The 27,173-nt window shown below is 38.8% G+C and overlaps 1 protein-coding gene across 2 annotated transcripts; it reads right to left on the reverse strand.

The window, feature by feature from the left end:
- Positions 1–1,541: 1,541 nt before the first annotated feature.
- Positions 1,542–24,143, reverse strand: LOC114291080 (uncharacterized). Of its 2 annotated transcripts, XR_014341290.1 has the most exons (4): positions 23,555–24,143; positions 6,501–7,246; positions 3,191–3,797; positions 1,542–1,738 (listed from the first exon to the last, which is right to left on the reverse strand). XR_014341290.1 is itself a non-coding variant. In XM_082889171.1 (3 exons), exons 1-3 carry the CDS (start codon positions 23,852–23,854, stop codon positions 3,272–3,274), a joined length of 1,572 nt encoding a protein of 523 aa, XP_082745297.1. In that variant the 5' UTR covers positions 23,855–24,143; the 3' UTR covers positions 3,190–3,271. The 2 variants fall into 2 exon arrangements, 1 of the variants encoding a protein (XP_082745297.1); XM_082889171.1 differs by lacking the exon at positions 1,542–1,738 and having other exon boundaries at positions 3,190–3,797.
- Positions 24,144–27,173: the final 3,030 nt, after the last annotated feature.

The raw sequence follows: 27,173 nt of genomic DNA on the forward strand, positions 1-27,173 counted from the left end.
TCTGAAGATTTTAATTTGTATAACAATTAACTCAATAATTTGTCAATCACATAGACATGAAGGAAAAGTGTCCTATGTTTTAATGAAAATGTATATTTTTTGTTCTTATTTTTCTTTGTGTTCTCTCACTATCTCTATTAGGTCTTGTCATTTTAACACGGTTTGGGAAGAGCTAAACCAAGCTTTTTTTGGCTATTTTAGTCATAAAAGACAAAATAGACTATTTTAATTATAAAAAACAAAACATTACATTCAATCCATAATCATTACACTCTTCTTTCACAAAAAAAGTAAAAAAAATCAAAAAATCAAAAAGTCATTCCCAAACCAAGTTTTTTAACCCAGGCTAAAATAGTAAAAAAAGTCAAAAAGTCAAAAAACCAAAAAACCAACCCACTTTCCAAACGGCACCTAAGGAGATCAAAGATATCAATGTAATCATGTCGAAATTATAGAATTTGTGAATCTTAAGAAAAGTTAGTATAATTGATCTTAAAATTAAAAACCTTAGCTTCTATCAGTCGTTTAAATAAAGGATAGTTCAATTTGGGCCCATGAGCATACTATAAACTTCAATTATTCAATTCCTTAATTTTTTTTAATGCTACTGTGTGGAGTAGATCATCCATAATAATAGTAAAAGACTGTCCTCATAATTGGAACCACTTGTTTTATTGACAATTGTCTTAAAATAAAAAAGTCAGTTACTTATTTGAAGAAAATGTTACAGTCTATAAATTAATATTTAAAAGTATATGGATTAAGTGGTTGTTTGACATGTGCTAAAATAGTACATGTTACTTCAGCACATTATCCTATTTAGGTCATAATTATCTTATTTAAATTATATCATCTCTCTATCACATTTCTTTAAACCTAATTCATATTTATCGTTTTTTTCGTAAAAAGTCAAAAAAGATACCAATCTAGCATTTCCCATGAAATAAAATTTGATAACAGTTGAAGAGATAAAAGGGAAATTAATATGAATTTTTTATTAGTATATATATATATATATATATCATGGTTATTTAACAAGGGCCCCTTTTTTGGACAAAATTTAAGGGCCCAAGCAGCCGCCAAGTGTGGTTATTCAAAGCGTTAACAATGACGTTTTCATCAAAGTTCTAATCAAACAGAAAATAATAAAGCGTGGTAACTAAATATTTTTTAAGAAAACATTAATAATCACGTTTAACATAATTTGAAAAATAAATTGAAAAAACTCCTAAATTTGTAAATAAGTTACATATAAATATAATACATTTTCTGTATCATCAGTCAGTTCATTTCACAAGGGAATGGAATTACCATTCTAACCAAATGTTGGAACAAGCATTCTAATAAAACCATCTTTCTAACCCTCATTTGATGTACCAAATGTGGGAAAAAGGAACAAGAATCAGTGTTCCATACTTGATTAACTCATCTTTCTTTTGGAAAAAAAAAAAAAAAAAAAAAAAAAAAAAAAAAAAACTTGATTAACTCCATACACCCATAATCCAGTCTCACATTCACAAATTGCAGCTAATTCTAAGCTATTCTATAAAAATGTAATTTGATTATACCTTTGTGTGTTATGTACAAGTTTGTACAAGATCATTATAGAAGTAAAACCAATCAATCCCTCTGGGCATGAAAATATGTAAAAGAGATAGAGAAGCAAGTATGAAAAATCAAATGAACTGGTGCTTTGGGTGTTGTGGTAATGCAGAAGCCGAGGTTCCTCTTCCATTACCTATCAAGAAAGAAAGTGGATATATATCAACATGAGCAGCTTTCGACAAAAACAAAAAAAGAACACAAGCAAAAACAAAAAATTGCGCGATTTACTTTATGATGTCTAATTTAGAATTGACTCAGAGTCAATAACGTCAGAACTTAAATTAGCATGGATTTTATGGCAGTAATTGAAACAAAAGATGCAATTGTTTCAGGAATGCAAGTAGTCCAGAACATCTAGGATTAGAATTAGGAACTTATGTTGGTTAAAACCATGAAAAAGGAAAAATCAGATGTCGACTGTTTAAAAAAGTACTTATAAGTTCTGTGATTGTTACATCACATATCACATTTAATACTAATTACTACATAGTTCAGCAAACAGAGTTTTCAATGCTTATGGTTAATAATTTGCAATGCATAGTGCATCAGATTACATTCAAAACTGATTTGGCAATTTGATGTTAAATATCATCATTGGAGCTTGGCTCGGGCATTTCACAGAATAGAGTTACTACAATCTAATTTTACATGGATTTAAAGACTCAAATCATGCTCTATAATGTAAGAATATTAAATTGGAGCAACATTAAAGAATTGCAAACAAATGACCATGAAATCCTACCAAATATCCTTCAAGCTTTCAATTGACAGACTCAACTTAATTACTACACAAACAAAATGGGCTTATCCAAAAACTTGAATACAACACTATAAAATGATTTTGTAAACAAATATATCTAAATATGATCTTTATGAAATACAGTCGTCGACAATTTTTCCTGCAAAACAGTAAAAGCATATGGTTTTTTAGACGTATTGAAATCATATATGACTAGATCAAGGTAGGTAAATTAATTAGTCAAAACTACAGCAGATAAGGAGGAACCCAAGGTTGATGAAATAAGTTATGCTTCGGCAGATGGGTAATGTTAAGAAGTGTTTATTCCATCTCTGGATAAGCAACCAGAACTAGAATAAATTAACATTACAATAGGTTCTTGGACATTTACAATGTTTGAGCAGATCAAGTTATGAATGTATTGTTAGGTAATGTTTATATGTTTTGGCCATTCAGAGAGAATAATGTTTCTCATCAGTCTGTTAAACAAACTATTTTGAACATCCCATCCAAATTTTGATTTGGATAGAAATATGAACCTTCCTTCAGTATTTTAGTTAATAATTAATAAAACTCTATATGATTTATGTCATAGGATGTTCTGAAATTCACAGTAAGCTGAGCAACTTTTTGTCATCCATTTATCACAAGATTAAAGTAATAATAACACAAATGGACCATGGTGTACAACTTGTACATTCATTGAGGTTTAGATTAGTTTTTAGTTTTTTTTTTTTTATATGTCATACCAACTTACTTCTAAGGTAGAGTGTGAGTAAATAGAAGGCAACAACACACAAACAAACTTTGATTATAAACTTAGAAGGGGCTCTTGTAAGCACATACCGAATTTGGGAAAATCATGTTGGTTAACGCTATTCTTGATTACACATGGTAAGTGGTTGTCCAGCTTGTGTGAACCAGCTTCTATGATTTGCCATTATCTGACAGTGGCAGCTCACAGGAAAGCAATCTCTTCTCATCATTCTCGTCAACATTAAGGCTTTCCTCTCCTTCATAATACATTTGAATCACACTTCTTTCCTTTCTTTGTAGCTCATCTAATCCCGAAACATGAAGTTGAGAGTATTCTTGTTCAGAAGGAGGATTCTCTATTGGTTGCATCTCTGACTCTATTAAAGCATGCATTCTTGCCCGCTCTCTGTCTCTTGGATAAGTATAGTAGAGGAAAGAGTAGAAGAGGCAACATATCACAAATGGAATACCAATTGCTGAGTAAAGTGCCTTGGCAAGTGGTGCGGCATTCTCTCTATCTGTTTCAATTTCTTCCGAGTCTGTTGAGCCTTTTTGAATTGGTTTATAACCGAAAACATGCTGAGCCAGAATCCCAACTACAGGGGGAGCAAATGAAGATAGTATAGACTCAAAAGATCGATCCAAAGCATAGATGGTTGTTCGAGATCTCTCAGGAACTATCTCTGCAAATATTGGACTGCATATATGTCAACAATCCTGAGTTAAATAAATGTATTAATTTTTGTAATATCACTGTTTCATGCCAACTGAATACTAGATTGGTCATGTTAACTCCAGAATATACCATATTGCACTTTAACTTTGATTCATGCTGTTATCACACACTTGCAACTTGCAAGGACTGAAATCACGAATTTCATCTTTTAGAGTAGTTTGAAGTTATAACTGGATGACTCTTCTTGTCCATCCTCACTTTTTTATTGATCTTGTTTTTATAGTTTCCTCACCACTTAATAAGTACATTTTTGGAAAAGTGCATTGGATAAATGTGAACAAAATAATCAGAATAGCAATTTAAAATAGGATTAATTGATGAAAAATCCATTCCTATGGAGCCATATATTATTTACTCCAATGTTTAATTTTTTTTTATTTTTTATTTTGTGATAAGGACACACATTAAAGCGGCTGGAAAGTCGCCGGCGACGGTAGCTAGTGGCAATGAGATGGATAGATAGGTGACATTGAACAGATAGGTGAAATGTGTACAGATTTGAACAGATAGTTGAACAAATAGGTGACACGTGTACAAATAAGTGGACATTTGAATAGATAGTTGGATTGATAAGTGACACGTGTACAAATATCTGATATTTGAATAGATAGGCGATATTCAAACAGATAGATAGATAGCTAAACTTTGAACAAGTGTCCTTTTGGCCCAAAATGATTCCAGCTTGGGCCTATTGGCCGAACCGTTTCACAAGGATCTCTAGCTTCAGTGCCCTTAATAGCAACAACCATCTACAGTATGTTAATATCAGCTCAAGCAAAGTATCTATCAAGAAAAAATGTTTTTCATAACAAGTAACTACATTCATGTTTATTCGAAAAAATGCTGCTATGTTTCAAATTCAATCCCTTAGAAAGTAAGAAAAACTATGGCACGACAACTTTAACTTGTACCCAAACAAAAATATTTCCAAATAGTAGCACATTAGATTTTGTGGATGGAGGGATGGGGATAAGATAGTATGGAGGTAGCCTTTTAGTAAGATGGTAGGCACTGAGACAGCACAGGCTAGAGCCCGGGGGTGGAGGTGAGACAAAGGATAGTTGAAGATCCTTCAACGTGTGCATGGAGGTCCCTTATATAGGTAAACTAAACCATGGAGACAACTCAGCCATGGACAGGAATATTTACATAATGTGTGCATGGAGGTCCGTTATATAGGGCCCTTATTTTTAAGTTACATGTTCAAGAGTATTTACATAAGTAAAAAATATCTTACAACATCCCATGTGAAGCTATGGCCTGGTGGTTAGTGTGCCTTTATTTAATTTTTCTAGTCATAAGTTTGAAACCAACAGTAGCAACGGTGGTTAAAAATTTCTGTTGTTCCCAACCTGTCTATATATAGGGCCTCCTTCAATTGGGGGCTTTGGCAATGGCCATAATGGCTTTACTATTGGGTTGGCCCTGTGCACTACAACACTGCAGTGATAGGTGTGACACATTCTATGGAGACTCGTCTGTTGATCAAAACTTCTCTCTAAGACAAGTCAAGGTGTAGCTCCCTGAAGGAAGGGGGTGATGAGGTACCTTGACGAACCCTTAACTCTGGCCCTATAGCCATAAGCCTCTAGCGATCTCCATTGGGGTTTCTTGGCCCAGATCCTAGCCTAGGTGATCATGGTAATGCTAGGATGCTCTTACGGGGACCAAGTGTGCTGAACATTTGGGGTACCACTCAACAGAGACTATAGGCAAGCTAGGCAGACAATGGATGCCATTGAGGGAAGTGATCAGCCAAAGTACGAGTGCACCCTTATATTGCAAAGCTCAATTATAAGAGAAAGCGTACTCAAATAGAATAGCTTGGTCGAGCCAAAGGGAATACTGAATATACTGATCACAATCGGAGGGGGTGGCACATTATAGTGAAGGATCCTCAGCCCAACTGAGGGGGTGCTTCAAAAATGGCCTTGGGGCTTGCTCTTAAGTGGCTAGGCTAGAGGCTAGGGCATTGAGTGCATATCTCACCCCTATGCCCACATGTCACCCCGTGAGGCTGACACATGACACTAGATTCCTTGGAGAATCTAGCTTGTAGATGACATGGTAATGCCACATGCTGGAGCTGAACATGTACCTACAAATTGCTACCATGGAATTTAAACCATAGTCAACAAAACTACAGTTACCCAAACAACATATGTAAAATAGGAGACTTTTTAAACTCCAAAACGCTGAAGATTGTTCAAGAAAGGGCCTTGATTCTCTCTCCCATTAGTGCTTATATGAACTACACGCAAAGTTGGTGATGTTGGAGATTATAATTTCCACTTGGTGCAAAGTGCAAATAAATAAGACCATAGAGTATTTCCTTAAGTTGGCATTTGTATATCTACTTCTCCAACAAATCTTGAAGAGGAAGTGAAGGGGGGGGGGGGGGGGGGGGGGGGGGGGGGTTTAAACATTGAAAATTTAGTGATGTATCATATTCATTCTTTCAAAAATAAATAACAAATAAAAAATAAATCCACATTAACAAATTTCAGTCTATTCAAAGTTCCCTTGAGGTGCAAGGTAAAAATGTTCATCCATGCTAATCAAGTGTCATTGTGAAATACTAGACCTTTAACAAAGTTCACATCTCCACTTCTGTTAGACCACAAATACGAGGAAAAATATATATTCAACTTTGAAGATATGTACCTGTTTGTAGCCGGTCCATTCCAGGATATGCATAACCCCATGATGAACATGATCAAACCATGCATGAATGCTGTAGAAGGATCATCAGGCAATACTAGCAGCAGTATTGCAGCTAAAGGGATAGCTGAAACAGAGCTAATCTGCGACAGAATTATTCTCCCAGAATTTGGAAAGCGTTGGCCAAGGATATCCCCCATCTTTCCTCCAAATAGACCACCGAGTGATCCAGCCATAACAAAAAGGGTCCAGAGTATTGCCACTGTCTTGTGGGAGAAACCAATAAGCTCTAACCACATAGGGGCAAATGACAAAGCTGACCAAGGAAAGGATCCGGCAACACCTTGGGCCACAATTATTTGGAAAGATGATATTTTCATTACTGATTTTGCTTCTTTAACCAGGTCTTTCATTTCTGACCAAAAGGGTTTATTTGGAATTTGAGCTTTAGCATTACCGTCAGAAAAGCGGGGATCATTGGCAAAGAGGCGAACCAAAACACCAACTATAACACTAATTAGCCCAACCAGATGGAAGGCTATTCTCCAACCAGCGATACCCATGAATGATGTTGAGGCTATCAGCACTGAACAAAGCCCACCAATGATTGAGCCAAAGTTTCCTGCTAATTGTAGCCATCCAAAAGCCATACCACGGTTGGTCTCATCAGTTGAGTCTGCAACTAGCGACAGAATGGCTGGTGTGACTATGGCAAGTCCTATTCCATTCAAACCTCTTGAAACTGCCACCTGAATTACCAGTAAAGACAATTAAGCATTAGATGATGCAATATATTGTGTGAAAGAAAACAGTACAATGTTATACAGATACTGACATTTCAAGGGTTGCAAAAGGCATCAAATTTACAAATAAAAAATCTCAAGTCTCTCCCCAACGTTATTTAACATTACCTGAAAATCTACAGAATGTCAATCCTGAAATGAGATTTTCAATTAGGATTAGTGGCTCTAATTTTATGAAAACTTGGTTTACTTATGCAAAGGGTATTAGGACTTGTTTGCTGCAACATAGCTTGTTGAGTTGAGATGTGTATCTCATGTTATGATTATGTTTGAGTTATAAAGGTTGAAACTGGACTTAGAAATCAAGAAACCATAAGTAATGTACTACATTTATTGCTTATCCATATACATTACACCTCTTGCCTAATCATTCAACTAAAACAACAATATGCAGATGTATATTCATTAGGGCTGCGTTTGGATAGATGTGGATTTCAAATCAAGGGATTTGCGGTTGGATTTTATAAAACTATTAGAGAGTTACCTATTATAGATAGATTGTGTAGTGTGATGGGTTTAGGAATACTCTATTGTCCAAGAACAGAAAAAAAAAATATCCCCCACCTCTGTCCTCCTCTCCTTTCTTTTATATTGTTTCCCTAGTGACCCTCCAAGGGACCATTGCTCCCTATTGGGCTTTGACCCCATTCATGGACCCTCTATATAGCCCATGGGATAATTGACTTAGACGGCCCTTTAAGCCTGGTTTTATTCGGCTTTGGCCCACTGGACCTGATATGGCCAACTTGTTTGTGACCATGGATATGACGTGTTCTGCCGACTCGTACTATGCCAGTCCAGGACTCAATTTCATTTATTCGGCTACCACAATTGCCCCCCGAACATCCGATTAACATCCGTTATTTGGCGTGGTCAGTTTTCTTGAATATTTCGACTAAAAATCTTGGAAGTCGGAAATACGGCGATGCGTCAGATTAGTCGCAATTTGGGGTCATCATTACTTCCCGTCCCTTCGTAATTTGACGTTCATTTAATGCGTTTTTAAAAAAATAGTACGTATTGAATTTTGGCTCCTTCGCATTCTTCATACCGTTCTTCCTCCCTCACAAGACTCCTGTGTTTCTGACTTTGCTTCATATCGCTCTTTCACTTTGCTTCCTCGTTCTGGTCTGTAAGTCTTTCCCTCTCTTCATCTTTTGTTCATATTCCAATCCCTTTGTGCATTTTTATTTATCTTCTATCCCGTCTAGAATGGCGACTCATTTGAAAGCTCTCCTTTCTGAGGAGTGAGTCGCCGCCTTCCGTCGTCACTTTTCGATCCCCGACGACATCCACCTGTCCCTTGTAGCAGACAGTGTGGTTGACATGGAAAGGGTTGATGCAAACACCATAATCTTCCTTCTCTGGTCAATTGCTGAGGGTGGGGTTCGTTTCCCCTTACACCCCTTCCTTAGGACTGTTCTGCGCTACTGGGGTTTCATTCCCTCTCAACCCAAGGACGCGCGGCGCATATTCTGTTAAGATATAACCCAACCTACGCAACCTTTTTGGTGACAGCTCATATCCCCGTGCCGAGAGAAGAGCAGCATCTCACGACACTCATAAGCCCCAGCTTTAAGAGCTTAAGGGACATCGGTCTTGAGGGTTCGGACGCCGACGAGGCTAGACCGGAGGGTCGTTTAGAAGAAGAGAGTTCAGACGCGGAAGATGCTAGACAGGGGATCCGTTTCGAAGAACAAGAGCTGAATAGAGAAGTTGAGTTGGCCTTTGAGCAACTCAACCAAGGGAGCAACGGCCAACCCTCTACTTCAGGCCGAGTGGAGATTACTTCTCCAGAGGACATTTTTTCCGAATTAGGAGATTTGCTTGGAGCCGACCTTGAAGAAATAGGCGGAGAGTCGCTTGCCTAGTTCGCTAGGAGAAGAAATGCCGAGAAGATGACGGCACGGAGGAGAGCCAGTGGTAATGGAGGGAGCTTAGAAACTCCCTCTCTGGCTGCCGTTGTTACAACTCAAGAATTAATCGTGGCTGACGAAGTCCCTGATCGTCAGCCAATGAAGACCTCGGGCTCTAATCAAATCGATCAAAGGGACGAAAAGCGCCCCGCTGAATTGATTGCCAAATCGCCAGAAGAATCGGTTGACAAACGGCAAAGGCTGGAGGCGTTTTCTCCGGATTCGGCCGAGCCGTTCGTCATCCAGCCAAGGATGAAAAATGCGCCGGTTCTGTCCAACGGGTCGGCCATTAAAGATCCCGTTGTGGCTCTGAGTGTAGCATCGGCGTTTTCACTTCTGTCGGAGAAAGCCATGTTCCGTGCCGAGCCGAACGTCGTCTCTATTGCTTTGGTGGCGTAGTCGGCTATACTGGTAAGCACTTGAGTTAATCTGTTCTGCCGTTTTTATGTTTACTAATGTGGTTGTTGTTTTACTTGTTTAGGCGGCGGGCAGGATAACGGAGATTGGCCGTCATCACTATGATGCCGTAGAGAAACTCGGCGTGATCGAAGTCCAACTTGAAGATGAAAGAAATAAGGCTGCGATTGCGATGGCTGATTTGAAAACGGTGACAGATAAGGCGAAGGCCGAAGCTACGAAGGCAAAAGATGAGCGGGCGAAGGCTGTTGCCGAAAAAGAGAAAGCCAGGTGCGCCAAGGAAAGGGCTACCAGTATGGACGGTGAGTTAAAGTTAGCTAAGGCGGAGAATGTGAAATTAATGGCCGAGTTAGAGGAGACAAATAAGGCCCAAGAGCGAGCGGAAGCGGATGCAGCCAAGGCGTTTGATGCCTGCAAACTTCAAGCCAAAAGATTATATGCCGATGAAGCATTGAAGTTCGAATACCGAGGCTTCAAGCATGGCTGGCTTAAAGCTTTGGCGGTTGCCAAAGTGACTCTTGATCTGCCGATTCCGTATGAGCAGCTGGAGGTTGAACCTCTAGAATCGGACCAAGAGGATTTTGAAGGTGTTTGACAATAGTTTGCTTATTTTTGCTGTTTATTTGTAGTTGTTAATATAGCATTAGTAATATTTTATATTTAGGACGGTTTTCATTGATAAAATAATACTTTGTTCGTATACAGTTTATGAATGAAAAATACCAGTTTTGAGAAGTGATGTATGTATACAAATGAAATCATAGTAATGATTTGTGTTTGAAATTATTGTAATGAACTTATTGTAATGCTTAAAGCAAAAAATGAACTGCGGCGAATGGTCAAGTGGGCAGCAGAATAATTCGGCCAGATACGGATGAGCCGAGTAAATGAGATATCTGACCTTGCCCTAATTGAGCATGAGATTTACGCCGATTACATAAACATGGCTTCCATGATCAAGTGGGGTAGCAGAATAATTCGGCCAGACATAGATGAGTTGAGTAGATGAAATATTTGCCCTTGCCTCATTTGAGCATGAGATTTTCACCGACTACATAACATAGCCTCCATGATCAAGTGGGGCAGCAGAATAATTCGGCCAGATACGGATGAGCCGAGTAGATGAAATATCTGCCCTTGCCCCAATTGAGCATGAGATTTCTGCCGATTACATAACATGGTCTCCATGATCAAGTGGGGCAGCAGAATAATTCGGCCAGATATGGATGAGCCGAGTAGATGAAATATCTACCATTGTCCTAATTGAGCACGAGATTTACGCCGACTACATAACATGGCCTCCATGATCAAGTGGGGCAGCAGAATAATTCGGCCAGAAATGAATGAGCCGAGCAGATGAAAAATCTGCCCTTACCCCAATTGAGCATGAGATTTACGCCGACTACATAACATGGCCTCCATGATCAAGTGGGGCAGCAGAATAATTCGGCCAGATGAGATTATTTTCACTTAATTTGGCCAATTATCAGCGGCGACGGCAGCGACTGCGAGCGCATCGTTAGTAGTGCACGTAATTAATGAAGCGGGCATCATTAAATAGCCCTTGAGCAGCCCACAAAAGGGGTATCTAGCCGTAGTGAGCAGCGAGTCAAGGGGAAGAGGCGAAAGCATCTGCGCAATTACTAAGTGTGAGCGTATGTCTGGCAGATTATTTTTCAACAGTAAAGGTGAGGGAAAAAGTTTAGCAGAGTTGGAAAGGAAATGGATCGTGGAACAGCTTCCCGTGCGAATACTGTGGCGTCGGAGGAACGAGGAAGACGACATTCACCTCATCGACGAAGCAAGTCTCCAAGGAGGAGCGAAGTGAAGAAATCGCCCAGAGGCGGGTCACAACAAAAAGGCAACGACAGGGTGGCAGGTGCACGGGCGTCCGTTCGACAGGAGCCGAGCAGATCGCCACGTCCTCTTAGTTTCGCTTTGTTTATTGGCAATAAGCCCATGACTGAAGCAAACTTGATCATTTACGATCCCAATGTGGCGGTGGACTTTACTCATCAAATATTTCCGCCTGAGGTACAGCAATCTATGATCGGGCGGAGTGACTATGAGGTGTTTAGAGACGGAGTCCATGGGTCGATCAAGGGACTCTATTGAGCATACGAGACCGTCATGCGACTGCGGGCCGCTCAAAAAGAAATTGTTCAAAAAGATGGGCGGATTCGAGATTTGGAATGTCGCGCCGAGAAGGCGCCCATAAGGTCGGCGAATATGGCTGTTAGCGATAGAGTAAACCAGCGGCTGATAGACCATGCTAAAGCCGATTGGGACACGGCCGCCGTATTTGCCAAAGAGACCATACGATCCCGCGCGTATGAGGAAGGCTTCTTTGATGGTCGAAAAGTCGGTATCGAGAAAACCAAGGAAAAGCTGGCCAATGATGTTTGTCGCTGCGAGAACTACGGTTTCAAACACGGATGCCTTAAGGCTCTTCAGATCCTCGTCGTCCCTGTATTACGAATTTCCATTCAAAGCATATGATGCCGAGAAGATTGACGATGAAGAGGAGGCGAATGATAGGGATGAAATAGTTTAGTATTGTGTTTTTCTTGTAATTTTAATGCCTATTGCCGTTTGTTCTAGTAAAACTCGAATTACTTTAATACTAAGTGTTTGTTTCTTTCATACAATACGATGTCACTTGTATTATCTTTTATAATTAGTTCGGAAAAATCCAATCCTGACCATGACATGGCATTCTGCTGATTACAGGACGCCAATTATGCATTCAAACTTGGCTCATGGTTGGGACTTATTCGGCTAATCGTGACTTGTATAAGGGGTGCTCCGAATTCGGAGTCTTGTAATGGCTAGTTGTGCCAAGCAAAAAGGGTATTTTGAATTCGGCGGCTTATTCGGCCGATCGTGATTTGCACGAGGGGCGCTCCGAATTCGGAGTCTTTTGTAATGGACAATTGGGCCAAGCACAAAGGCCGCTCCGAATTCGGAGGCTTATTCGGGCGATCATGACTTGCACGAGAGGCGCTCCGAATTTAGAGTCTTTTGTATTGGCCAATTGTGCCAAGCACAAAAGGCGCTACGAATTCGGCGGCTTATTTGACCGATCGTGACTTGCACGAGGGGCGCTACGAATTCGGAGTCTTTAGTATTGGCCAATTATGCCAAGCACAAAGGCCGCTCCGAATTCGGAGGCTTATTGCCGATCGTGACTTGCACGAGGGGCGCTCCGAATTCGGAGTCTTTTGTATTGGCCAATTGTGCCAAGCATAAAGAGCGCTCCGAATTCGGCGGCTTATTCGGTCGATCGTGACTTGCACGAGAGGCGCTACGAATTCGGAGTCTTTTGTAATGGCCAATTGTGCCAAGCACAATGGGCGCTCCGAATTCGGAAGCTTATTCGGCCGATCGTGACTTGCACGAGGAGCGCTCCGAATTCGGAGTCTTTTGTATTGGTCAATTGTGCCAAGCATAAAAGGCGCTCCGAATTTGGAGGCTTATTCAGCCGATCGTGACTTGCACGAGGGGCACTCCGAATTCGGAGTCTTTTGCATTGGCCAATTGTGCCAAGCACAAAGGATGCTCCGAATTCGAAGGCTTATTCGGTCAATCATTCAAGCAAATATGAGCCATGAAGATTTATTGAACTGTAAAGATACATTTGCGGAAAAGACTCGATTCATTGATGAACTGTAAAGATACATTTGTGGAAAAGAAACCGAGTCATTACATCATAACAAAAAGTTGGTTTCGATGTTGTTTAATGGTAGAATTTGTGCAAGTGAGTCGCGTTCCATAGTTGGGGAAGCTTATTGCTCGCCATATCCGAGAGCCGATATGCTCCTGCCCCAGCAATTGAGTTAACTTGGTAAGGATCGTTCCAGTTGGGGCCTAGTTTGTAGTTTGCCGTCTGCCGGATTTTTAGTGGCAGGAAGCACCTTCTTAAGAACCAATTCGCCTGGGGTGTATCGGCGTTGCTGCACATGCTGGTTGTACGATTTGGCAAGCTACTGCTAGTATCGTGCCATATGCACAAGAGCTCGATCACGACGTTTTTCAATCAGATTGAGGTCTTAAGGCCAACATCATATCATGTTGCCCCGAGTCAAATGCCTTTGATCTTAAAGTAGGCAGGCCGATTTCAAGAGGAATAATGGCTTCCGTACCGAAACACAAGGCGAATGGAGTTTCGCCGGTAGGTCGCCTTGGCGTGGTGTGATGAGCCCACAATACACTGGGCAGTTTTTCAATCCACTTACCTTTGGCCTTTTCTAGGCGTTTCTTGATTCCATCTAGGATCACTCTATTGGTGGTATCAGCCTAGCCGTTGCTCTGCCGATAAGCTGGTGAGAAGTACGGCCGTATACCATATGTGCTGCACAATTCGCGATAGACAGCGCAGTCAAATTGGGTGCCGTTGTCGGAAATAAGTGCTCGCGGTATGCTTTGCTTTGGACTTTACCACCATGTCGTCGATATATACTTCCATGGTATGGCCGAGTGCTCTTTAAACATTGTAGTGACAAGCCTTTGGTAAGTTGCCTCGGCATTCTTCAGACCGAAGGGCATGACTTTATAACAATAAGTGCCTTTCGGGGTAAGGAATGCGATTTTTTCCTGGTCTTCGGGATGCACGGCGATTTGGTGATAACCCCTGTATGCGTCCAGGAAGCTCATACGTTGATGATGAGCAGTTGCGTCGACCAGTTGGTTAATTCTGAAAAGAGGGAAACAATCCTTGGGACAGGCTTTATTGAGGTCCGTGAAATCCACACAGATACGCCAGGATCCGTTTTTTTTCTTAACGACAACTGTATTGGATAGCCAGGTGGGGTATTTCACTTCGCGGATCGCACCGGCTTCCAGAAGTTTGTCGACTTCGGCAACAACGGCTAAAGTATGTTCGGCTGCGGATCGGCGGCTCTTCTTCTGGACAACAGGCTTAGTAGTTGGGTCTACATTCAAATGGTGTTATGCCACGTTGGGGTCTACACCCGGCATCTCGTAAGGCATTTAGGCGAATACATCAATATTGTCGAGTAGGAATGAAATCAACTCTTGGCGGTCGTCGGCGTTGAGATGTGTCCCGATCAGGAAGAACTTGTTTGGTTCATTTGCAAGTCCGATCTGATCAAGATCCTTGGTTACCTTATCGGTTGGAGGTTTCCCGACGTCCTCGAGGCTTTCTCAGTCTGAAATTTCAATTGAATTTACTTCCATCTCCTTTGGCTTTTTGACTGAAGCTATAAGATAACACTCCTTCGCCGACTTCTGAGAACCACGAATCTGCTCAATGTCGTGTTGCGTTGGGAAGCGAAGTAACTGATGATAAGTACTTGGTATTAGGGATGACAATAGATAACCTACCCTGTGGGTATCCATGGAGACCCAACCCAAATACATGAATTTTTTCCTTTTTTTCTTATCCATTGGGTAGGGTAAGTGATATTCTTTAAATATCCATAAGGGATGGGTTGGGGATGGGTACCCACTAATTCCTCATATATATATATATATATATTTTTTTTTTAAGATTCACAACCAAAACTAAATATACATTCAATCTTTTTTCTTTTATTTATTTATTTATTTTTTCAGGTTCACAACCAACTCTTTTTTTTTTTTTTTTTTTTTAAGATCCACAACCAAAGCTAAATATACATCAAATCTCTTTTTTATTTTTTTTTATTTTTAAGGTTCACAACCATTTTTTTAAAAATTTTTAAGATTCACAACCAAAGCTAAATATACATTCAATTTTTTTTCTTTTGTTTTTTTTTTAAGATTCACAACTAAAGCTAAATATGCATTCAATCTTATTTTATTTTATTTGGCTCAACAATAAAATCAAATACACATTAATTAACATTGTCACATTATTCTTGTCAAATTTTATGCATATCTAGAATTTTTTAAATTTATTTAAAAAATTAAAGGCAATGTCTAGTGTAGGTTTCGGTTCGCTTTTCTATGTTATTTTATTTTGTTATTTATTGTAATTTTCAGAATGGTTTGCTTGTTCTGAATTTCAATTAACAAGTATGAATCTATTTGTTTTATGTTATCACACAATTTATACAACATATATATATATATATATATGAATGTATTTGAAAATAAGAAAATTGTAGAGAATCGAAACAAGTATGAGTCGTGATTGGTTAGAAAGGATGGGTACAAAAATTTATTTGCTGGAAAAACAAAAAAGGGATACAAAGTCTTACTAAATAATTTTTTTTAAAATAAAAGAATTTTTCTTAGTTATGAACAGATTTAACTGAAATCAGCTTGTTTCCCAATGTTATGCTTCATTTATTTAGATAGAAAATATTTTTTGATGAAAAATATTTTTTATAAAAAAAATTAAAAATATTTTTTTTTTATATTTGGTGGTTGTGGTGATGAAACGAAGGTGAAAGTAGAGATTGTGACATAGTGGTGGGGTGATGGCGGCAGTGATGATGGTAGTGGCTATGGTGATGGTAGTGTGACAGTGAAGGTGAGAATAGTGGTGATGGTGTTGTGAAATTAGTAAAAATTTAATTGAAAAAACATTTTTTATTTTTTAAAAGTAACAAACAACAAAATTCGTGAGGGACTAAAGGAAGAAGATGAAGGATGGATTGGGTGTGGTAAGGCATAGATATCTTAAAATGAGTGGTTCAGATTTGTTAAAAGGTATAATTAGATTTTGAATAAATTAAAATGAATGGTTCAAATTTGCTAAGAGAAACATGGTTTAATGTCTAAAATGTCTGTGCCTAAGAAATCAACAAACAATTCCTTATTTATGCCCTGATGCAATTTAATATGGTTCTTATAACACTTTCTTCAAACAGGTTCTTTCACATTTTATTTCTTCAAACAGGCTCTTATAACATTTTAATCAGGTTCTTATAACATGTAGGGGAGAGAGTGAGAGTGAGAGAGAGAGATGGATGTAATTTTTTTTTTATTCCACGTTCTTCCACATTTTTTTTTCAATTACTAAAACTTATTTGATTGTCTCAAAATTATATATTTGATTATTATAAAACAAACTTTTTAATTAATTAATTAATATGTATTTGATTTTGTTGTTGAACCAAATAAAATAATATAAGACTGAATGCATATTTAGCTTTTGTTGTGAACCTTAAAAAAAAATAAAAAAATAAGTTGTTAACATTAAATATATTAAAAAAGAAAGAAAAAAGATTGAAGGTATATTTAGCTAAAACCTTTAAAAAAAAAAAATTTGTTAACATTAAATATATTAAAAAAGAAAGAAAAAAGATTGAAGGTATATTTAGCTTTTGTTGTGAACCTTAAAAAAAAAAAAAAAGTAGTTGTTAACATTAAATATAAAAAATAAAAATAAAATAAAAATGGGAATTAAAGTGGGTTGGAGAAAATCCATACCCATTAAGAAATGGGGAGGGTGGTACCCATGGGGAATGGGGAATGGGAAAATTTTATTATAGGGGAATGGGGATGGGGAATTAATATCCACTCCATTAACCCCCATTGCCATCCCTACTTGGTATGGCTTGCATTGCGTGCAACCAAGTTCTTTCCATAATCAAGTTGTATGTGTAAGAATCCTGAAAATTTTTCTGTATATGCAAAATTCAATGTATCAAAGATTACAATCAGATCGTAGATTATATAGCCCTAAATCCTAAACCAAAAAGGAAAATACAAATACAATTATGTCTCTAACAGGACTCTAACTTAATAACACAATCATGCCTCTAATAGGACTCTAATTTGTACAAAACACAAATTTATAATATTCTATTATATTCTAACACCCCCACTCAAACTCAAGGTGTTTTAGCAGAAAACACTGAGAGTTTGCTAAGAAGAAACTGAAACCGAGCGGTAGTGTGAGATTCAGATGCAGATTCGATCTCAGAAGGCATCCAGAACATCAGTTTCAGAGTCAGAGACAGATTCAGATTCAGATTCAATCTCAGAAGGCATCCAGTTGACTAATAGATAATAAACTGACAGATAACTGAGAAACATATAAAACGGACGGAATAGAGACTGCAGACACAGCAGACAGTATAACAGACCCAACAGATATAACTGACTCGACTGAGAATCTAACTGAAAAGATGAAAGTGCAACGGGGGAGGTAGACTGAGGAAGATGCAGGCGTTCCACCACATAGAGATCTCCAACTCTACGGCCGGTCCCAATCTGCTTCTTGGATACCCGATCCTGAAGAGGACCCAAGCAAACCTGAATGAGAAGAGGTGAGAGCGGAGGCAGATGGGGATGACTGAGAGGTGGACAAGATATGCTGAAGTTGTGCAACCTGAGCACTCAAGGAAGCCAAGTTAGGATCAGAAGCCGGAGCAGATGAAGTATAAGCAGCAGGAGGGTGAAAAGTACTCGGAGCAGGACCTCGGAATTGTGGCTGAGATGATTGAGCAGACTGACGGTTCTTCTTAGGACAGTTGTACTTCCAGTGACCCTTTTGATGGCAGAAAGCACACTCATCTGATGCTAAGGGCCCCTTTGTGGGTTTGACAGAAGACTGGGGCGGAGACGCAGATGGAGGTGCCAATAGGGGTGGTTGTGTTAAGAAGACTGAAGGAGACACAGTCTGATTGGTTGTTTTGAGACGTGTTTCTTCGGAAAGAAGCTCACGAACAATAGCATCCACAGAAGGGAGAGGAGAACGGTGAAGGATGCCACCGCGGATAGCCTCGTACTGAGGAGAGAGAGCCGTTAAAAATTGCACCAAACGACCCTCTTCCCTAAACTGCACATAAGCATCGAGGGCTGTAAGACGAGGAGGTTCCATAAGAGCAAGCTGATCCCAGAGACCCGTCATCTCAACATAAAAATCCTGAATAGATTTATCCCGCTGACGAGCATGCTGAATAGCGGACTCTAACTCATACCGTTTGGCAAAGTTAGACTGTTGATAGACACCAAATAAGTATTCCCACACCTCTTTGGCAGTAGGATATTTGGAGAACATCATTCCAATGCGATCTTCTACAGAATTATGAAACCAAGTCAGAATTTGAGCATTGTCACAATCCCATGTGTCACAAGCAGCTAGATAATTGTCCTGTTTTGGATCCAAAGGACGTGGTATAGACCCAGACACATAACCCCATTTTTTTCGACCCGTAAGAAAATTCTTCATAACAATGGACCAATAACCATAATTGGCACCAGTGAGCCTACAGCTGATAGCCTGAATTTTATCATCCGACATGATGATACTAAAGAACCAAGAAACTTGAAACTTTGGGATCAAATTATAATTTCTGAGAACCTTGGGTAAAAGAGTAATAACCAGACTACTTCTTCTTCCTTCTTTTTTTTTTTTTTTTTTTTTTTTGAACAGAATAACCAGACTTGTTGACAACCAGTTTAGAGATACCAAAGCTACTATCAGATGAGTCAAGATATAATAAACCAAGAACCAGATTTTCCAAAATTCAGTAACTCAAACAAAAAGTTTCTAGAAGTCAAGAACTAATAGCTAGAAATCCCATGTAGAGAAAGAGAAGCACTGAGATCACTTCGAAGCAACCAGCAGATGCGACAAAGCAACCAGCAAAGTAGCAACAAACCACAGACAGAGCGAGACGAATCAACCCAAAATTATATAAGAACCAGTAAGCAGACCTTTGTGAGGAGAGAAGCAGACCAGACCATCGCGCAAGGCACGAAAGAGGCAGAAACAGACAACCAGCAGGTTGTGACGATGGGTCTTGACCTGAACCCAGATGGAATGCGACGAACAGACGAATCACGATGGATGGGTTGATTTCGAACCAGACGAAAACGAACAGAGATGGTTGCTAGGGTTTCGAATCCGTCAGATTAGGGATTCGAACCAAGCTCTGATACCATGTAAGAATCCTGAAAACTTTTCTGTATATGCAAAATTCAATGTATCAAAGATTACAATCAGATCGTAGATTATATAGCCCTAAATCCTAAACCAAAAAGGAAAATACAAATACAATTATGTCTCTAACAGGACTCTAACTTAATAACACAATCATGCCTCTAATAGGACTCTAATTTGTACAAAACACAAATTTATAATATTCTATTATATTCTAACAGTATGACAATGGAAGTTTTACAACCAGAAACTCCACGTCGAGTGTCCTAGTGCCTGCACGCACTGCGACCCTGACCTTGCCCAGAGGGTATTCGGGATTCGCGTTGAAGCCGAACATGGGGTATTCGGTCGGCAGGAGGTCTGATACTGTGAAGCCGAGTTTAAGAAACGTCTTGTAGTACATTATCTCTAATGTGCTCCCCTGATCTATCAAAATGCATTCAACAACAAATTTGTTGACACATAACTCGATAACGAGAGGGTTGTCATGGGGAAGGACCAACCCTTCAAAATCTGTGTCGTCAAAGCTAATCTTGCCAGTTGAATAAGGCCGTTTAGCTGGTGTGAGCGGCTTGGATGGGCATGGTTGAGGTTGCTGAGACTGAATCGCATGGACGCTATTTGGTGATGGAAGACTATAAATCATATGAATTACTCCCAGTGGTGGTGACTCCGGGCACAAGGCTACTGTGTTGGATGCATTGACCTTTCGTGGGAGGTATTGACCTAGTCGGCCATCTTGCACTAACTCTTCGAGATGATCTTTCAAGGCGTAGCATCTGTCGGTTTAGTGCTCATGGTCTTTGTGGTAATCACATTGCCGATCCCTTCGCCTTGCGTCGGGGGGGCCAATCATCTTGGTCGGCCATTTAAAAAAGGGTAGGTGCTGAACTTTGGGTAGTATTTTGCTGATTAGCTCGGTCAACTCGGTATATTTCTTGTCAGACCGCGTGGGGCGCCTGCTCTCCACCTGATATTGTTTGCTCGATCGGCATGAACGTTGCTCCCTCGATCGGCGGCTGTCTTGGCGACTTTCTCGTTTTGGCCTACTTCATGGCTCAGGCTCCCTTGTGGCGAGACTACACTTATCGGCTACACCAGGGTGGGTGCCGCCGTTTCCATGACCTTCTGACTTGCTTTGACGCAGAGTGCATCATCCTCCACTTTGTAGTACTCCTCAACCTTCTTTATCAAGGCCTACACAGTTTTAGGCGGTCGCCTTGTCAATGAGCTCCAGAGCGGACTGTCAGGGTGTAAACCCATCTTGAAGGCAGTGATCGCCATGGAATCATTGCTGGCGTCGTCAACCAGGTTGAAACATTCCCAATAACACGCTGAATACTCATGGAGAGTTTCTTCCGGATTGATTTGCATCGCCCAGAGTGAGTTGGCTTGCTTTGGCTGAACCTTGTTGGTGATGAATCTTGCCCGGAAGGATTTTTGGAGCTGATGAAAACTTTTGATTGAGGCTGGTTCGAGTTTATAATATCCCCGGATTGCCAACGGATCCAGGCTGCTTGGGAACATGCGACACATAAGCGCCTCATCGTCAGCGTGCAACGTCATTGCCTGCTTGTAATGGCGAATGTGATCCGTAAGATCTGATTTACCGTCATACAACGTAAACGTCGGTGCCTTGAATTTTTTAGACAGGACGACCCTTGCAATTCGTCGTGCAAAAGAATTATGTCTATCTTCTTCATCTGAATCGTCACCTTTTCCTTGTCTGTAGCGCATGTATGGACTCCCTTTAGATGAGCTAAAAGCGCTAATACACTCCTTTTTTTTGGGCTCTTGAGTTGATGAGTCGAAGGCGGTGCTACTATCGTGCCTCCGATGTCGACGTCGTGGATTATCTTTCTTCTGTTCCAGCGACCGACCTCGTTCGAGATGCTGTGTGGTTTGCTAAGATTTGGCTAATTCCAAAGCTAGCTCTTTGCGTAATTGTTTGTTGTCAACCACCATCTCTTCCAGTCGTTATTTCGTTTTGCCTGGTCCATTATCATCTGGATGGTTTGCTGCATCGAGGTTGAAGGTGAAGACTGAGTTACTGCGTCGAAATTCAAAGCTCTTTTTGCGGTGATGTTCTCCGGACCAAGCATGGTTCTTGGTGTAACATCGTCAGCCACCAATGGAGGATCATCTGTTACGTCTGTCATGAACAAGCTCTAGTATTTCCACAGACGGCGCCAATTTTCATTTTGCCTGGTCCATTATCGTCTGCATGGTTTGCTGCATCGAGGTTGAAGGTGAAGACTGAGTTACTGCGTCGAAATTCAAAGCTCTTTTTGCGGTGATGTTCTCCGGACCAAGCATGGTTCTTGGTGTAACATCGTCAGCCACCAATGGAGGATCATCTGTTACGTCTGTCATGAACAAGCTCTAGTATTTCCATAGACAGCGCCAATTGTGGTGTGATGGTTTTAGGAATACTCTATTGTCCAAGAACAGAAAAAAAAATATATCCCCCACCTCTGTCCTCCTCTCTTTTCTTTTATATTGTTTCCCTAGTGACCCTCCAAGGGCCCACTGCTCCCTGTTGGGCTTTGACCCCATTCATGGACCCTCTATATAGCCCATGGAATAATTGACTCAGATGGCCCTTTAAGCCTGGTTTCATTCGGCTTTGGCCCACTGGACCTGATATGGCCAACTTGTTTGTGACCATGGATTCGGCGTACTTCGCCGACTCGTACTATGCCAGCCCAGGACTCAATTTCATTTATTCGGCTACCACAGATAGAAAAACTAGAAAAGATATATTTTAGTTGCATCTCTGTACCTAAAAGGGGAATCCTTAGCATGATTTTAAATAATTACTTTTGCATAGGTATTTCAAATCCACTATGATCAAGCTCTTTAATTTAATCTTCACATATTTGGGTAAACTATCAAATCTAAATTTGAGTTATTCTACTTACTTTATCCTTGAATGAATAATGTCAAATCCATGCATTTCAAATTCACAAATACAAACAGAGCATAAAAATTACGATTGTCACCATTGATAATAAATAATGCATAGATCAACAATAGTGCTCTATTTGGTGCATTGGAATGAGATGGAATGGCAATTCCTTAGGCTTTCTTAGGGAATGATCATTCCCTTAACATAGTGAAATACGATCCCGTTTGTAATGCATTTGTCATTATATTTTTAGTTTAACCAAACATAGGAATGAATATTTTGATAGAATGATCATTCCATTCCGATTCATTCTAATGAACAAAACACTACCTAAGGGTTATGAAACCAAACTTATATGGAGTTCTTCTCCTTCCTATTCCTAGATAGATCATTTAACACACAATAACTCGGCTCATAACCCAAAAAATTACCCACCCAAACACAACTTAACCAAGTGTTCAATACGGGTTCAGTTTAGTTTCACTAGAACTTAAAATGGGTGTATTTTCTTTTCATAGAGCTATTAAAAATTTCAGCATGTAAATCAAGAAATCCTTCCCATTATTCATATAATATAATCACCCAAAAAGAAAAAAAGAAAAAAAATCCTGATTTTGACCGAAACCTGATAATTCCCTTTTCATGTGGCTTTGAGGGAGAGAGAGAGAGAGAGACAGAAGAATACAAGTCTTTGCAGCCTGGTTTTTACAAATTCAACAATGCTAGCTACATCAATGTAAGCAATTCTACCGCTCTATTATAACACATGGAACACATACCACTTGCCATGTTCCTTGCTTAAATTGCAACTGGTTAATTCATTAGTTTTGGTTGGGATTGCAGCTAGATCTTCACAAGACCAAAACCCCACGTTAAAACCCACCAACTCCCAAAATCCCAACAAAAACCCATTTTCCCAGTTCTCCAAACCAATCCCACTCAACACTCCCCCCAACAGATCTACATATCTAATCTTGAAGATACTCAATTTCACTCCAACACAACCACATTTTGTGACCCTAAAACCCTGACAATTGACCAGGTCCACAATAACACTAGTTCAAACACCATCTCTCATTCATCCCCATTTCACTAAATCAAACTTGTTTACCAATATATACTTACCATTTTATGCATATATATATATATATATAGAGAGAGAGAGAGGGGGGTACCTCAAAGAAAGTGGAGGAGATGGCGACGAGGAAAGTGGCGGCGGCCCAGAGGAAAGCGCCGAGGGCGATGACGTGGGCACGGTTGTGACGGGCAGCGAGGTAGGCGGCGAGTGGGTAACAAGCCGACTGTACTATGGATCTGAATAGAGTGAGGGAGCCGAGCCCAGTTGGGTCGGTGTGGAGAGCCGCACCGACTTCCTTGTAGACTCCAGGAAGCAGAGACTCGTCGGCTCTCTCCATAATCCCAGCCAGATTCACCAATAACAGCGTCAACGTCTCTGATTTCATCATCATCACCATCTCTCTGTTTCAAAGCAATCCTCTGTTTTTTTGCTGTCTTTTTTTTCTTCTTTTCTTTTTTTTGAAGCGTGAAGGAAGGTAACGGCGAGGAAACGCGTTAGGAGTGGGCAGGAATCAAGATCCTCTCCCTAAACTCTCCTTGACTTCCTATCTGCTGGGCGATTGGATTCATTTTTGGAAACCGTTTATATTTTAAAATTTGTTAGGTATATTATATCTGTAAAAAAATTAATCTAATATCAAAAAAATATGTATTTAGAAAATTATTTATTAATTTTTTTTAAAAAAATAATTTTTTGTTTGATGATTCAAATATGTAATTTTTGATATTCGATTAATTTGATTTTTTATAAGTATAATATTTTCAATAAATCTTAAAATATGAACGAACCAAATTATCAAAATTAAGTCTAAAAATGAGTCTAATAACTTATCAAGTAGAGAATTAAAAAGAGAAATTAAGGAGAATCTTGATTCGGTGGGAGTAACCTTTCTTTTGCTTTTAATGGAAGTAAATAGAAACGGTGGTAAGATTTAGACCAATAAAAACTGTAGCAAGAATTTTGGGACAGTCCGCAATTAATGTGTCTAATAATTCCGATCACATGGTGTCTATACTGTAAAGTGGAATCTCTGGATTCTCTTCGGATACCTCCGATAAAATAGGAATTGCTAGATTCCCACCTGGATTCTCTCCTTAATCCTTTTTGGTCATGTTTATTTGTCTAATGATCTGTTTAGATGAGATTATGAATAAAAAGACATACTATAACATAATATAGAATTGAGATTATTAAATCATGACTTCACAATCTTATATTTGATTATAAATTTTATTAATTGAATTATAAAATATGACGAAATTGGTAAATTTTTAATATTGAGAATGGTTAAAAATCATAATTTCTAGTATGAAAGAAAAAAATAAAATAAATACATAATAAATGATTATTTCACTAATTTAATTGAATAACTAATCCTGCACGAATGTATGGGATTATTTATCTTTTCACTATCAATCATGTCAATCAAATAAGATCTACTAGTATTAGATTCAACATGTAAGACCATCTCCAACGGTGAACCAAACCCAGCATCAAATTCAAATTTTGATGAAAAACCTACTTTTTCAAGCTCCAACCGTTGCACCAGATTGATATCAAAATGAGATTTCAGCAAAAAAAGTATCAAACTGAGAACGAGACGTAGATTTTACCAAATCACTGTTACTAACCGTTGAAAGAGGTACACCGGTCGACCAGCCGGTTGCCCGGCCGGTTGACCAACTAGTCAACCAGTAAAAGATTCAAACAGTTCAGGAAAAAAAGTTCAAACCGTTAAAAAAAAAAATTTTGCCTAACCGGTCAACCGGCCGGTCGACCACCCTGGTCGTCCCGAAAAAGTTCATAAAGTTCAAAAAAAGTTCAGACAATTCGCAAAAAAAAAAAATAATAAATAAATAAATAAATTTGCCTAACCGGTCAACTGGCCGGTCGACCACCCGGTTGTCCCGGGATAGATTTGGTGAAAGGTGAACCGTTGGAGCGAGTGATATCAATTTAGTGAAATGGGTCTTTTTTTACTCAAATTTGGTGAAAAATTTGAGTCACCGTTGGAGATGCTCTAACATGAATTATATTTGGTTAGTTGAGATTAAATTTATTAAATTACATAAAAATTCTCATTATCGAAAAGATAATTTTATCATTTTTGTAAAATGAACAATTCTTACATTAGCAATCTCAAATTCTCCATGATAATGCTAATCTCATCAGTAGGGTTTCATAATCCCATAACATTTTAAAAATCAAGCATGCGGGGTTTTTTTTTTTAAGGTTTAAGGATTAATAATTGAATCCCATATCTCTAAACCCCTAATCTTAAACTTACTTTACTTTTTTTAATTTATAATTTTATATTTAGAGTTTTAATTAAAAAAAATTATATTTAATATTTCTAAATGATGCAGGTATTCATATAATTGGACCAATTAGAATCAACTAGTGTATTTTCATTTTCTAATATTTCTTTTTTTATGAGAAGACAAGATTATTATAATTATTATTATTTTTTGCTCGACACATAAGTTTCATTTGAAAAGTGGATTGACTTTTTGATTTTTAGCCTCAGTTAAAAAATCTCGTTTGGCTTGAATTTTTTGACTTTTTCGATTTTTGTAAAAGAAAAAATAAAATGACTATAATTTAAAAGTAATATTTTGTCTAATTAATTTTTTAACTTATTTTACATTTTCGTGACTATTTTAACCTATTAATCCCATGCCAAACGAAGGCATATACATATAGGATGGTTGAGCTCAATGAGTTGGCATATTAACATTTAGAAGTACAGTTTTAAGCACATAAATTTTAGGGAGAATAACACTGTAGTGGTATCAATGTAATTCAATGTAATTTAATTATATATTAATAAAAAAATTATAATTTTAATTATTAATATTTATAATATCTTTTATTTACTTGTAAATATTTTTTGACTGACACTGTAATTCTCCTTAAATTTTATCATTTCTTTATTTTTCTTAGTACAATAAGAAAAAGAATATACCAAGAATAAAAACATAGCATACCTAGGAGGGGGCTACTAGGATTCAAACCGCAGGTACAACCAATTACACCGGTTCTAACCACTAAGATGATCCAGTGGCTCTTATTATTTTCGTTATTTATTTACTTATTTATTTTTGAAAACAATTAAAACTGCATATATATAAAGATCGAAGAACATAGATAGTCCCCTTATAGAGAATTGAACAAACATAGAAAAATATCAAAAACTAATTCTAACAATGCAAATGCAAGAGCCAGTTTCATTAGCACGTCCAAACGAAGATTGTGAATTCTTTACCAGCAACCTCACACCGCAAGCCTCAACAACAAATCCCTGCAAAAATATTAGAACACATCCAATAGACACATAAGTATAAGAATAAGAACAAATTACTACATTAGATAGTTCTATGCCAAGGAGGTCGAAAAAGATTGGGCTTGTTGCCGCTGTTTTCAATGCATGGCTCTCTCTTGCGCTTGCCAAGATCAAGATCATAGGGCTGAAGTCTTGGTGCTCGAATTCTCTTTGGGCCTCCTACACGGAAATTCCCAACGTGCTCAAGAACTGGTGCTAGCAACTAAAGTCTTGGTGCTCGAATTTTTTTAGGGCCTTCTACACGAAAAATCTCAACTTGCTCCGAGATCAGATCTAGCAGTTGCGCTTCATGTACTATTGAGACAGGGGCTGCTTGTTCCAATAGAAAAATATCGTTAACCTATTGTGATTGTGGCTCAAGAACACTCGGGTG

This window comes from Camellia sinensis, chromosome 1, assembly GCF_055761805.1.
Source record: "Camellia sinensis isolate YWXY chromosome 1, ASM5576180v1, whole genome shotgun sequence".
Taxonomy (NCBI): Eukaryota; Viridiplantae; Streptophyta; class Magnoliopsida; order Ericales; family Theaceae; genus Camellia; species Camellia sinensis.